General features: G+C 47.9%; 1 protein-coding gene across 1 annotated transcript; it reads right to left on the reverse strand.

Moving 5' to 3' along the window:
• Positions 1-2,697: 2,697 nt before the first annotated feature.
• Positions 2,698-13,133, reverse strand: LOC122384810 (chymotrypsinogen B-like). The gene is made up of 6 exons (XM_043372554.1): positions 12,541-13,133; positions 10,916-11,623; positions 9,815-10,064; positions 8,829-8,986; positions 4,785-4,838; positions 2,698-4,513 (listed from the first exon to the last, which is right to left on the reverse strand). Exons 1-6 carry the CDS (start codon positions 12,592-12,594, stop codon positions 4,391-4,393), a joined length of 1,347 nt encoding a protein of 448 aa, XP_043228489.1. The 5' UTR covers positions 12,595-13,133; the 3' UTR covers positions 2,698-4,390.
• Positions 13,134-14,854: the final 1,721 nt, after the last annotated feature.

The following is a 14,854-nucleotide window of genomic DNA, read 5'->3' on the forward strand; positions in this document are numbered from 1 at the left end:
TCGCGGCTCAGTGTTCTGTCAGTGTGACAGTGCGGCTCGCGCTCGTTTTAGCGTGGTGCTCTGTTGTATATAACCACCTTGATGGAGACCTATGTGCTGCCGCTTGAGTTTCAATGTACAGTTTTATGCATCAAACTAGCGTAAGTAAATGGCTGTCAGAGGTCAATTTGAAGCGCAATTAGTACCCATAACCCAGCTGGGTTGAGCGAGTCATGTGACTAGTCCCGATGAACGTACTGTTTCGATGTCGTCAGTCGTAGACTTTTGTAAGCCATTCGTTTCGGAGCTCTGTGTTGTGTTGTTCGGGACCGCAGTTGTTTGAGCAGTTTGCTTTATGCGTCGTACGCTGACAGAACGCTGGTCGTACACAAGTCATGTGTTTCCTTTCGCCCCTAATGTGTTACTGCGGTACCTATGCAGTTGTAATGTGTCTCGAGACACTAACTGGTCGCACTTGGTTGTGAAAATGACACTAGCTGGCCGCACTTGGTTTCAAACTGCGCTTGGAAGGCGTGCAATTTTATTTGCATTTTGCAATGCAATTTTATTGCCGTTACCGTATTGGTAGATAGTGTCAGAAGTTGGCCATTTGATCTTGATGCGTTGTCACTTGTCAGACGTTGTTGCCTTAGTACTGACGAATTGATGGGCCGCGTTTGTGTTCCTGTTAAGAAACGGATCTCAATATAAGGTGATTCAGAGGTAGGAACCTGAATGCATTCGTTCAGTTCAGACTTTTCATTTTATAGGGATGCACTGCTTCATGAGCAAGAACGAGCATGGCTCTGGTTGAGCGAAGCGCAATCGATATTTGTTATCGTGGTTGTAGACTGTGGCCACATTTACATCACTATTCAACTCCACGCACCAGCATTATTTAAACTGCTTGAACCTATACTTCATTTCGCTAAATTTCGGGGTCGTCAACCTACGGTCCGTGGCCGTTACGTTTGGCCAATAACTAGATTTTATACATATTAACTGGTTCATATAATCACAGCATGATGCCCCCGACAATTTTTATTTGATTCACTGATTATGAATGTGTCCCAGTACCGCACAAACTGAGACTGAAACTGGACAACTCGCTTTTCGAGGTTCAAGTTCATTATCTTCAGATGCTATGGTATGGTAAGCATTTAATTATCGAAGAAAATGGTCAGCCTTAGCAGTGCTAATCGGGTATTATGAGCTTTCAGTTATTTCAATATTTGTTAAGGCTATTATTCTTGTGGTATATCCTGTCAATTTCACGCGGAATATATAGTATCTTATACAATCGCGGTAACTGTATCGATATCTTGCAGAGATTACATATTTTCTGCCGGTTACTGTTATTATCATTGATTCGTAATATTTCGCCACGAGCGTGGCTCGATTCACATTGTTATTATATTGGCATTCAAGATTTAAGAATAAAAATCTTTTGATGCATTCCAATTCCATCAAAATGCTAATATGCAAAAAAAAAGTTATAAAAATTGCAGCAGTTTTGTGAATAAAAAATAGCTGTAAAATAGGCCTGTATAACTTCAACAACAGTGCGCCGAGAAACGTCTAAAAACGCGTAAACAAAAACTAAGATGTAAAAAAATAACTGCACCCATTAGGACATTGAGGGGAACATTATCAGATCGAGCAGATCGCCCAAATGCCGGTGGCTGCGATAATTTCTCTGTTTCTGAAGAATTTTCGGGACCCATGCTCTTTTCATACTGGATCGCGTGTGCCTTACAGAAACTGAAAAGTTCGTCCTATATCAAAATATAGAAAATAATATTTTGTTATAAAAAGGTTTTATTTTCTTTGCTGATTATTTTGAACATAAAAAATCATAAATCCGTTGCAAAAAAAATAATTTCGTGAAAGTGAACTATTTCCTTTAACTAAAAAAATTAAAACTAGAAAATAAGAAAAAAGTGACTGCAATAACGTGCTCTACGATCTTCATTGTGTTTGCTTACTAGTAGCGAAAAATAACGAATAATATAAAAATACACAACTAATCTTCAACCGCGCGCGCCCACACACTAAAATGCCTATGTGGTGTTCTAAGACCACTGAAAGATGTCAGCATTGGTAAATGTTAGCAGAGAGTCACGCCTCAGTCATCAATGGGTTTTGTTTCAAATTAACCATGAAATACCATCTAAACAATCATTTTTGTCAAGAAATATTAACTTACTCAACGAAACTCAATAAAACACCAACAGGATAAATCACTTTTATAAAATCTGTTAGTCAGCATCACTGAACTTTTTAATGCAGCATGCTCAGCTTTTGAACACTAATTTAGCTGATATTCTGCGCCACATAAGTAAAATATCTTCGTCGTAAGAAGTTGAAAAGGACAACTAATTTATAGTATTCCTCACAACACGTCAAGTCATATTCATCTTTTACCTACACTAGAGAAATAAAATCTTGCTTATCATTTGGCATTTGACTAAACGCATGTTTTGCTATTTTGCCATTCCTTACATTAAAAGTTATCAGACTGCGATGCTTTCTGGCTTTATTGGAACGGCTTATGTCAAATGGGCTTTGAAAGACCATGACTTCCTCCGAAACGAAATCTGTGCACTGAAAGTAATCGTTTGCTACTTTTTTCAAATGACTGTCCAGTGTCCTAGCGATCCCTAACAATTTTTACTGATTTCCCAGCTAGCACTTTGTAATTCGCCTCGCAGCTCAACAGCCAACTCGCCTTTTATTGGAGGGACACAACACACGCGTTTTGATGTCGAGAGGTTTATTCCCGGACAACATCCCGAGGGGCCGGATGTACGGCATGGCACGAGCGAGCAATGTAGTTTCTCCTCTCTGATTGGAATTCCTGTTGGCCACGGCGCCGCTGGTAACAGATTCAGGCGCCGGACGCCGTCACTCAAGTCTTAACGATAAAAAGGTGCGCCGGCTTTCTAAGCAGACACTACGGAGACGCAATAAAACATAACGCATTATACACTTTCAGCCAACTGGTGATTCTTCTGAGCATTCCAGCATACGAAAGAAGGCTTAATCAAATATTGTACGTAACAACGCATCTCGTAACAACGCAACACGTAACAATAGGTAAACCAACAGCGACACAAAATAAGTTAATAACAATAAACAATAGAGATAACAATAACAACGCGGCGAACGCCAGCTCGATTGAGCAAATGACAGTTGGATGTCGTCTTGTTGACGACTGCTAATCACAAACACAGCGGGGCGTTCCAGTCGCTGTTTGCAGGCGCTCCACCGTGACAAGACAATATCAACATTCACTTTCGCCGGTCGCCCCGCTCGGTACGCTGCCCTGCCTCCTTAGGGATTAGGTACTGCTGCTGCCATGCACGCCTCAATCGCAACCCTGGTTAGTGAGATGGCATTAGTTACGCTCCAGGGTGCACAGACAAATATGAACGTCGCCAAGTACAGGCAATGGCAAGGATGAGCGTCGTCAACTACAGAACGCTTCGGCAGATCCCTATTTCACGCAATTGCAATAAGAGTACGTACGTGAGTCGTGAACCTCGAAAAACAAAATAATATGAAGCTTCTTCGAAACAGCGCGATTCGATGTTGCTTTAAACATTGTAACTGGAAGCTGTTCCCCGGCCAAATCTACAATTTTAATTGCTCGTCGGGCGGAAGCCAATAAGCGGGCGCTTCTTGGTGACATAGATCACGTGCACAAGCGTACCTACCCTGTCATCACTCACACCCAATAACTGCCTACCGCATCAATCATTTCGTAACAACGTGCCGCCATTTTCAACAAACGGGAACTCAGAACTTCATCGGTCCGCATCCCTCCCCGGGCAAAAACATCGGCGGTGAAACCGGGTCGGTACCTATGCCGGGGTGCTGCTCACCGTCAGACCCCTCTAAGGCCTCTGGTGCGTGAATAGCAGTCTCGTGACCGCTCTGCAGGCTCGAATGGGCGCCGCTCATCATTGGTGTACCCTTCCGAGACGGCGCGTGCGCACACACTCTCCAGATCACCGGGGATAGTGACGCAACTCGCCTCGGTCACTGGAGTGAGGTGACGGGGTGAGGATGGGGTGGGGGTGGGGGTGGGGTGGGGTGGGGTGGGGGTGAATTACCGGTCCATCGGACCAGTTCCGTAGATGACCAGCTGACACGAAAACCGGATGCCGGGGAGGGGAGCGGTGGAATGGATGTCGGTGACCGCACGTTGCGGGCTGTGCTAATTTTGAGCACGGCAACTGCAAATTGGGTCTGATCGCAACACATTTTTCCGTTAAATGATCATCAACGGTTGCCAGTCTTCATAATATATACACCCGAATTCGCCCAGCAGTGGACAATGGCGCCACACCTGTTTTGAGCAGAGCTACATGCCTTAAATGACATCACTACGACGTCTACAATGACGTGTTCAGGGCCGGATGGTGACGTCCGAGTTGTCCCTGATCCACTCGAGGTACTGGTCGACGCGCGTGTAGACGGCGAATTTGCCGTCGGCCTCGCAGGAGGCGCTGCCGTAGCTGACCAGGCCGATCTACCGGGGCGGACGGGCGACGACACGAGCAGCGTTAGATAGTGGCAATAAAACGGTGAACACTAAATTGACATCGACCCTGCAGGCCGTATCTTCTTCGGAAACACACAAAGATTGGTGTAGCCTGATCTTGCCATATGTAATTATTGCAGAATATTTAAATGTAGTCTTCAATATCAATCTTTAAAATTTAGAATATGAGCCGAAAATGATATTTAGTGTAGTTTATTGCTGAGACGGGTCGTTATTCGCGATCCAATGTCACGCTTACCTGTGTATAACGATCGTCGTAGTCGTTGATTTTTAATGGCGCCCCTGAATCGCCCTGAGGGATGGAAGTTACGGAGGTTAAATGACATCTCTCATGCAATGCGCGAAATGAGTTTTCTAGCAGCAACGTCGCTAGACAATGCAAACAATCATCGTAACCGCTTATCGCATACGAAGAACATAGCTTAGCATGGCACATAACTGAACTCTAAAGCTTCATTTGGAGGCTGCAGCACACAACAGTAGCAACTCGACTTCATATGAGAGACTGCGACGGCCGACGACACACATAAATAACACTTGCATGTAGGAAACTGCAGCGAAAAACACGCAACACTGACTGCAACACTGCACATAGCACTGATACATGTAGCATAAGCACGGGAGACTGCAACTGCGAAAAAGACAATAACACCACTACCGCGCGGAGACTGAACGCGCACATAAACGTAACACCAACTTTGGAGACTTCATTACAGGACACATCAGTAGCACCGCGACTGCGCAGGAGACTGCAATACTGCACACAGCACTAACACAAGCACGGAAGACTGCAACTGCAAACAAGACAATAACACCACCACTGCGCGGAGACTGCAAGCGCGCACACAAGCGTAACACCAACTTTGGAGACTTCATTACCGGACACATCAGTAGCACCGCGACTGCGCAGGAGACTGCAATACTGCACACAGCACTAACACAAGCACGGAAGACTGCAACTGCAAACAAGACAATAACACCACCACTGCGCGGAGACTGCAAGCGCGCACATATATTCCAACGGCCCTATAGCGGCTGTGATGGAGACTGCATTATTGAACATAGCAGTAGCACCACGACTGCGCTGGAGACTGCATTATCACATAAGAAACTAGCATCAGTAATGGAGACTGCGGTAGCGAACAAAAGAGTAGCACCAAGACGTTAGTGACCATGCGATCCGCACAAGACACTAACACTAGATCCTGAGCGTCTGCAGCTGCAGAGGCATCGTGGTCCGATGGAGCAGTGCACGGTACTGGAAAATTTGCAAAGCTACGTGCTGACGCAACAGCTGTACCATATCCCGCGCCGGGCCGGGGGTGTTTAAACACCCCCCCCCCTGTGGTTTTTCGCAGATATCTCAAAAACGGCGGCGCTCCGCGCCGCCGTTTTTGGCACACCTGTTCGTGCATCTTTTCCGCACATGTTGTGAAAATTTCAGACCCAGGTCACCTTAGGTCAGGTCACCAGGTCACGCCAAGTGACCTCACCTAAGAAAAAATAAGAATGCTCGTCATAGCTACACCGATTGATCGATTGCCTTAAAAACTGTCAGCGATTGATAAGAGCAGCATTATCTATAAAATGTATATCTCGGAATTTTGATATCGGTGACCTAAGGTCAGGTCAATTTTGCGGCCTCTCCATTATAAGTCAATGGGAGAAAATTGAAAAGCGTCTGTTTTGCACGAACGCTATTCTAGACACTCTCAAGCATCGAGATGTAGGTAAAATTGACACACTGAACCGGAAAATGGCAACTGTGACCCCTCGTTATGTCCCCGAGGTCATCTCAGGTCACGAACAGAATCTAACAGTTTTTCGCTAATAACTTCTGATAGAGGCGTGCTAGAGCGCTGAAAATGCCTTAGATGTGTTTGGCTCGACGTTGCGGATCGACTGATATGCAACATGACCTTTTCCGGTCAGGTCATGACCTTGACCTGAGGTCAAATTTTCAAGTTGACCTTTCAAGGTCAACTTATAGTTCATTCGACGCGTCTCGACGAGAGGAACACGATGCTGGCATAAATAATGTCATGGCTCTTTTGAGTCAAAAGTTACTGCCGAAAAACTGATTTTCGTAAAAACGGCTATTTTTGGAGTTTTTGCCTTCTGGAGGCTAAACTGTTGACCTGAGGTCAAATCTGAGAACATTATTCAGAAAGGTCTGTAAAAGGGCTATCGAATGCGCTTTTCCGCGGCGCTGTAGCTCTATCGGTTCCCGAGATAGCCGTTGGCAGTTTCCAAAATGTTGAAATAGTCAACATTTTACCTTTGGTGACCTCTGGTGACCTGACCTTTGACCTGACCCAAAAAAATGACCGAAGTGTTTTCGTCCTTATTTTGGACGTTCTTTCTATTGCCGCTTACCGCGTGTCGCTACGTGGCCCAGGAGCCGAGTTAGAAGGGGGGTGTTCAGACACCCCCGCCCCCCCCGGCCCGGCGCGGAATCTCAGAGCACCGGCCCGGCGCGGGATATGATGGTGTCTTTTTGCCGTTTGAAAGCTATGCTAGCTGCGCGATATATAAAGAAGCATTTTATTCTTAGTTACGACTTACGTACACTGTTACACTGAAAACAATTTTACCCGAAGCTGGCGAATTAAGCGTTGCTCTGCGGGTGGTATATGTGTATTAACTCGCCATGTCCAGATTCTAGCTAGAGGGTAAGCAGACATGCCTGCCTTATTACTCGTAAATATGCACCGTACCCACAGTCTGCAGTAAGGTAGCTACTCAGCACCGGATATTGTCCCCGCGGGTGTCGAGTCATTGGCATAGCCCTCACTGAAAGAGTTGGAACTACTCGAAATATCGTAAACGCGTATCCGTGGATGGCGAACCTTTACATACCTGCCCTGCAGGAGTTGGATCTACTGGCACAACTAGATGGCGTTGTCTCATACAGTTTTGAATTACAGCAATTTTTTAACTTATTTTGCACCAATTATATATTGGCACATTGTTTGGCGGTTTCAAGTTGGGGCGAAAGTACAATTGTTAGGATGCATCTTTAAAACCTCTGCATTATTCATCACGGGACGATTGGCAACGCCTTTTCTTCCGAAACTACCAAGTGAAATCATTTTGATTCTTATATAGGTCACGAAAGCAGTGGCGAGACATCTTCTTGATCTCGGGCGGTCTGTACGACTACCGGTGACTGGGTCATGTCGAATTTTCTATGGGAATTCGATTTGACCGTTCCCACCGACGTGAAACTTTCTCACCGATGTTTTATAGGTGTGAGATTGTCATAATATAGATAATTTACCTCAAATATGGTACAGCGTGGGAGTTTTTTTTTGGCCCTCGTGACTTGGTCGGCGAAGGGTAGGCGTGGAGGGTAACCCCTTTTAGTCATGCCTGCTCTGAGCGGATATAACCGCTGAGGCAGATACGGCTACACTGCAATGGGACCTTACTGTACTCCTGGGAGGGTGGTTAAAAATGGTTGCGGATAGGAGTACCCGCGAAACACCGGTTTACTCGCCGGCCCTGGGTTAAACTGTTATCAGTGTATACACTGAAAACAATTTAACCCAAGGCCGGCGAGTAAACCGGTGTTTCACGGGTACCCCTATCCGCAACCATTTTTAACCACCCTCCCAGGAGTAGTGCTAGATCCCATTCCGGTGTAGTCGTACTTGCTATGAGCGGATATAACCGCTGTCAGCGAACATGTCCGCTGAGAGCAGGGACGACTACACTGCAATCGGACCTTACTTTACTCTTGGGAGGGTGGTTAAAAATGGTTGCGGATAGGGGTACCCGCGAAACACCGGTTTACTCGCCGGCCTTGGGTTAAATTGTTTTCAGTGTAGCAGATGCTCAATTGAAGTTATCTTTATTTCAGGAACCGAGTGAAATCAAATCACTCCCCCAAAGTCGCACATTTATGCCGTCTCGTGCCAGCGCAACAGATTTGTCGCGCGAAAAACATGAATGAATACCAGCGGGGTGCCGGGGAGAAAATCCTATCAAAGCCGGACGCATATGAGCGGAGAAAGTTTAAAACTCCTTATAAACAGACACTTGGTCAGGACAGAGGCTCGTGTATAATCGTTTTAGCACCCTGCACGCCGCCAAGACTGTTTGATTTGCATGAAATGTCACCTTATTGGCATACATCACACATCATCTCATTGGCATCGATATTCGGTTTTATCATATGTATAGGTCTACCACTGAAGGCGAGTTCCTTCGGACTATGAACGTCATGCACTACCTAACCACCACCTTGGACTTATGTCACTCACACGCCACGAATTCTTACCGGACAGACGCTCATGCCGGTGACGGGGTCTGAGCAGAGCTGTTCGAAGGTGACGGCGTCGTCCGTTCGCTGCTTACACTGGCCCAGGTCTAGCAAGCGCGCCTTGGCCTCCTGTAGACTCGATGTCAGCGGGTCCGTGTTGCTCAGCTGACCCCAGCCTGGCGACGAGCGGGGTCAGGGGTCAGGCAGGGGTCAGGGGTCACGTGGTGCTTACCACGAGATCGGCAGCTGACCGAGCGCAACGGCATAATGGAGAGAAAGAGTTTCTGATATGCGTGCTGCATGTTATATGCATTGCATACCTACGTTACCCAATTGATGGAGCCTATGGGCATAAGGCGTGCTTAGAATGCATTTAAATGTTATCAATTAGGGGCGTGACGTGATAAAACGTGCTTGATAATATCACATTTGCTCTCTCACCAACGATTTCTCTGAAACAATGTACAATAAAGTGAACGTGTATGACCACTAAACTATCACGTTTACGAGACGTTTATTAGAAGTTCCTTAGAGCAAAGTCTGCAGTGCTGTTGCATAGGAAAGGCGCCGCCACCCCACTACATTTTCCTAAGCGTCCGCTTCTGCAGGGAGGGGATCGTCAGTAAATCTGACATGCTCTGCACTATAGGCAGTCAATAGGTGCGCGAAAGTAGGAGACACGAGAAGTGGCGACGAGTCAGACATGCAAACAAGCCAGCTCTATGTAAATCAGTGTGTGGCTCATGTGAATAAACATTGGTAAAAAGGTAACGTTTATCATGCGCAGTCCACAAGCAATGAGGAAGTATACAAAAAACAGCAAGTTCCCCGCACTATCTGTCCTAATCAGCGGTGACACAGTACGTGCCATCCCACAGCGATCAGTCCCACCCGGTCCAGCCTCACCGATATTATAGAAAAACACAATTCTAACGAATAGTGTTTGTCTATTTCAAACACCCTGCGGTTATCCACAGCCACTGGGGCCGAGTCTCCCCACTCACCCGTGATCTCGGCGTCTCCCTGGTAGGACTTCGCTCGGTCCGAGAAGGAGGGCAGGCACACGGGTCCCACGGTGTCGCTGAATGTGAGCCCGGTGCCCAGTCGGAGCAGCGCAATGTCGTTCAGGAAGGCGCCATTGGCGTCCCGTTTGAAGTCGGGGTGAACGATCACCTCCTCCGGAATCACGAACTGAACGTCGGTGCGCGTGAGGTCCGATACTCCGTACAGCACGGTCGCTGTGGTGCCCGGGGTCTGAGAGAAAGAGAGGGTGAAAATGATGGTCAGATCATTTAATTTTGCTACCTATCATTTTATTCAAAAATAAAGATTCACCTTTTGCTAATTTTATATTATTTTGTCAATGTGTTTTTTAACGGCTTTCGAACACAACAAAGCATACAATACTAGTTACTGGGAAATGTATATATCATTCCAAGTCAAAACAAGCATAACCATGCGAGCACGTGCTCTCAGGAAAGACCAGATGAGGAGATTTACTGAACCTGGCAAAAACGCAGACAAGAAAACAAAGACGCATTACAGGTAAACAAACCCTCCTTAACACACTTCAACGTCCCATTTCTGAGCTTCTAGCAGCCTGCATGCTGATGTATCTGATCTTGTCTACGCATCTCATTCGCATAAATCGTTTGGGCGCGACATCAGAAAAAGCCTCGCCGCTGGTAAAAACGGGGCCACTGCCGCGATTCAGGCGAAGCGGCGAGCTGGGCGGCGAGCCACCGATATGGTGATGAGAATACCGCAGGAGGGCGGCAGTGATTCATCCCCTGCTCGGCTAAAGTGGACCAGTAGGACAGGATATGGTGTCGTGTAGCTTCTGCAGGGCCGGTGTTGGTTCGGCGCTGGGTGGCATGGGAGCTTAGCAGGGTAGGTATGCTGATGAAGTGCAGATATTGCCATTGATGACCGACGTTGGCAAAATATGAGGGCAATGTTTTGTACTATAATTAAGCCATACGTTTTGTTGATTGGAGGAATTCGATGAAATGTAAGATCTCATTGCTATCCAAAAGGAGGGTGCAAGGGAATAAATTATTAAGTTAGTTTTAATAAAAAAGTAGGTACTGAGAGTTTTAACGTACCACCATCTCGAAGCAGTGAGCGGCCGTGAGGATGTAGTTCTCGCTGATGATGGTGCCGCCGCAGAATCCGTTGGTGCCGTCCGTCTCCTCGATGATCAGGAACACCATCCACGGCCACTCGCTCTCCTCCGCGTCCTCGCCGCCAAAGATCTTGTTATCCTCGGGCGCCAGGCCGCCGCCGCCGGGCAGCGGAGCCGGCAGCGGGCTCTGCCGGCCCGTCGCCGTGGCGTTGACACCCCCCAGTTTACGCGCGCTCCTCCTGGCCGTGTTCTTCAGACCGCAGGAGCGCGTCTCCGGCTGCTCCTGGACTCCGATCACCGTGCACTGGAAGCCGCGGCTGGTGCCGTACAGGTTGGACGAGAAGCCGAAGTGGATGCTCTCTCCGGCTTTGGTAGTCCACGAGGCGGGCAGGTTGGAGTCGTCGCGCGGGAACGACTGCATCCACGGCCCGCTGGCCAGGAACACCCAGTCGTAGGAGAGGAACAGGCTGCGCAGGTACGACCACATGCCCGAGTCGCTGTACAGCGAGACGTCGTTGCAGGTGAGCTGCACCTGGACGTTCTTGGAGGCCGGGTAGAACTTGGCGCCGCACTTGTGCAGGTTCGGGTAGTTTGACGGGTAGTTGGGTGAGGTGAACCGTAACACGTCTCCCCGCCGGATCTTGGTCAGACTCAGCCATCGGCACTCCAGGGACGCCGCCGGCCGGCACTGTCAACGGCAGAGGGGATGATAGCGAGGAGTACGGACAAAAGCAGCAGATAACATGACAATTGATTATGGTCATTGATCAGTGATCATGGTGAGTTCCGGTCAAAAGTGCCACAGACATATTTGTTTGTGCAACTTTGCAACTTTATAAAGTCGCATATGATAAAGTGACCAATTGTGGCACAAAAAGTCATTTACCTAGATATAAAAACTTTATTTTGGATTGCGATTAGACATTTTGGCCCATAAACTAATATGTCCCCATCCAGTATGAGTATTTTTGAAGATGAGATGTTATTCTTGAATCATTATTTTCTTTTTCATGTCATTTTGGTTAGGGATGTACTACATAAAACTATGAAAATAAGCATTGACAGCAAAGAGGCACATCGGTACTGGTCCGCCGAACTGTCCTCCCACACCCGTCACCCTATCCTGGAACCACGTGACTGGTCTAACGCGCCACTTCCGGCTGCTGCGCTGGAAAGCCGGTTAATGCCACAAAAGCCACCCACCGGTGTACTGTTTTGTCACACTGTAAAAACGGCGTGGGTGCCGAGAACGGAGGAAGTCCGGTGTCAGCGGGCCTCCAACCACGACTGTCGCCCCTAATTAGGACACCGGGGTCGTCGGAACATAACTACGAGGCTAGTCTGATCTGGGATGTGGCCTGAGCTGATTTAATGCCCCATGGGACATTAAATGTTGCTTTTAACAGAGGCTGAGCATATGATTTTTCCGAAGCATATGTGTTTTCAGCCAAGAGCAAATGATTAATTGGTTATCATGAACTCGATTATATGCATATGTTCGCAAGATTCTAATAAATGTACCCAAAACTTTATGTAAAAACAAGTTATGAGCACTGGGCACTGAGTGCTGATCACTGAACGGTCTATGTTAGTAATTTCACGTACCAAGCAAAGGAGTGCACCGATTGCCAGAAGAGACGGACGAGCCATTGGTGTCATCTTGCAGCACGAGCACGTGAAACACGACACTGATTATATTCTTGACTTTCAGCGACGCGTGGCACGGAGACCGTGCTAAAGCGACACTCAAAAAGAGTTCTATCGCTGATCCTAGTTGTCACGTATCGTTGCACTGCCGTTTAGAGGCAAGACACCAGTCTACAGAAATTATCCGGAGCAATATGTACACTATTCGGTCTTTTTCCGTTGTTTTATTTTCCCGTCTTCATGGACAGAAAACTTCTTGTATCAATGTTTGCCAAGTTCCGTTCTGTCTTGGTTCTTCTATAGCAGCTATAACGCCAGTATACCGTAAGCAATCCTGTTTCTCTTCCGCTCCAGTCCTGCTGTCCCGCTCTGCTCCTCTCGATGTCCTGTCGCGTCGCTCCTTCCGCTCCCCTCGCTCCCGGATGCTGCCTGCTCGAGCCCCCACGTTGCACTGTGCCTGCGGTCGAGACCGGCCGCCGTGCCGTCTCGGGGGCTCGCTGCCGACCGGCCGACGAGTCGGGTCAGTCTGCCTCGGGCGGCCGTCTCGGCCGGGGAGCGATGAGCTGCCGGCCGCGCCGGTCCGCGTGCCGGCAGACAGACAGGTCGCCGTCCAGTCGCACGTGTGCTGGATAAAACACCGGCGCACCGGCCGCACCAGCGCGCGCCCAGAGGATGGACCGGACGGGGCGGACGGATCGGGCGTCCGACAGGGCTTTCTCTGCGACCCCGGCCGCCGGGTCGCCAAAGGTGACGCGTGGCGAGAGTATTCCCGTACGATGGGGGAGCGTAAATTCATTCACGCACGCGAGAGATGGGAGGATTCCGGCGCTAACTGCTGGAAGAGATCACCGACAGTGAAGCACCATTTAGTCGGGAAGCAATAAATTACATCAACTGACTTTCCAGCGGTTATAACAGCTACGTATATTGGCCCAAAGGCGTGAATCACTTCACGACGACGCATAGGCGCGTTACATTCGACTGAAATGATGATGCCATACATTTTCCTTTCAGATGATATGAAAAGTTGTCCTAGTGATGTTCTCTTAAACGTTCATCTTATGGATGCTAAAAGAGTAGTTTCGATTTAAATGCTTCGCAACCACACGAGGCATGGTGAAGAAAGTATGGCAAGGTAAAAAGGGAAATATATCTCCCCGGTGTTTAGTACATCGCGAGCTCAAAATTTCCTTTCAACTTGCAGCCCGCAGCATTGGACGCGCTCTAAGTGGTAGGCTTCCATTCATTTCGAATGGATATGGCATCATGTCCTACATCAACCGCATTTGCATATTCAATCAGATGCTGTGTTTAGTGGCAGGACCGGAGGCTGAGGATAAAATGCAAATCGATTCGCCTCGAGAACCCTCGACATGGTAGTATTTTAGACCACTGAAGCATGGCGTTGCATTTATTATTGCCGGGTAGAACGAAAAAAGAAACCCGTTAGACGTCTATCTAAAAGAGGATCACCGATACGAGTGCAAACAACACTCATCGCCCAATTCTGCGCTCCCTTCCCTGTACCATCCAGTCGCGCAGCTATAACGGACTGCGGAAATCCCACACCTGTGGTGTCACCCACCCGCAGCCACGAGACCAGCCCGGACGGATGAGACGAGACCAGCTCCAGACGGGTCACATGCAATGGAAAGTGACGCCCCCTAAGCAGGCAGATACCTTCCCAGTGGCCCACTTAACATAAATGCGCATCAAGTGTCAGCGAGGCAGGGAGGTGAACTAATAAGACGTCCCCTCCCCATGGCACCTGAAGGCATCTAGCTGGTAGCTGTGAGGTGAATTATGTGGACAATCTGGTTGCATGGTTATAAAATGCAGAATCGACAATGATAGAAGCAAATGAGTAGGTTAATGTAAATCTTGTACCAATTTTAAGTTCAGATGCGCTGACAAACAAATAAGGTAGCGTTAAAAAGTGAAGAAGAATAATATGAGAGAGAGACAGAGAGAGAGAGAGAGAGAGAGAGAGAGAGAGAGAGAGAGAGAGAGAGAGAGACAGAGAGAGAGAGAGAGAGAGAGAGAGAGAGTGAGAGAGAGAGAGAGAGAGAGAGAGAGAGAGAGAGAGAGAGAGAGAGAGAGAGAGAGAGAGAGAGAGAGAGAGAGAGAGGAGAGAGAGAGAGAGAGAGAGAGAAGCGGAGAGAGAAAGGGTGAGAGATATATTTGGCACAGGAGTGAATATAGGTAAGCACATCAGCAGAAGCATTGGTTTGACTGCCAGGTTACTTTTATACATCCCATAATAAGCTAAGAA

The sequence above is a fragment of the Amphibalanus amphitrite genome, unplaced genomic scaffold (assembly GCF_019059575.1).
Source record: "Amphibalanus amphitrite isolate SeventyFive unplaced genomic scaffold, NRLGWU_Aamphi_draft 000199F_arrow, whole genome shotgun sequence".
Classification (NCBI taxonomy): Eukaryota; Metazoa; Arthropoda; class Thecostraca; order Balanomorpha; family Balanidae; genus Amphibalanus; species Amphibalanus amphitrite.

What these genes read in the sequence shown, in the direction of transcription:
- LOC122384810 (XM_043372554.1), bottom strand. Translation starts at nt 12,594, where the DNA reads ATGACACCAATGGCTCGTCCGTCTCTTCTGGCAATCGGTGCACTCCTT. An exon ending in CCGGCATGAGCGTCTGTCCG is followed by an intron (nt 4,839 to 8,828) that starts GTAAGAATTCGT and finishes TCCATCCCTCAG; the next exon opens with GGCGATTCAGGGGCGCCATT. An exon ending in ACGACGATCGTTATACACAG is followed by an intron (nt 4,514 to 4,784) that starts GTAAGCGTGACA and finishes CCGCCCCGGTAG; the next exon opens with ATCGGCCTGGTCAGCTACGG.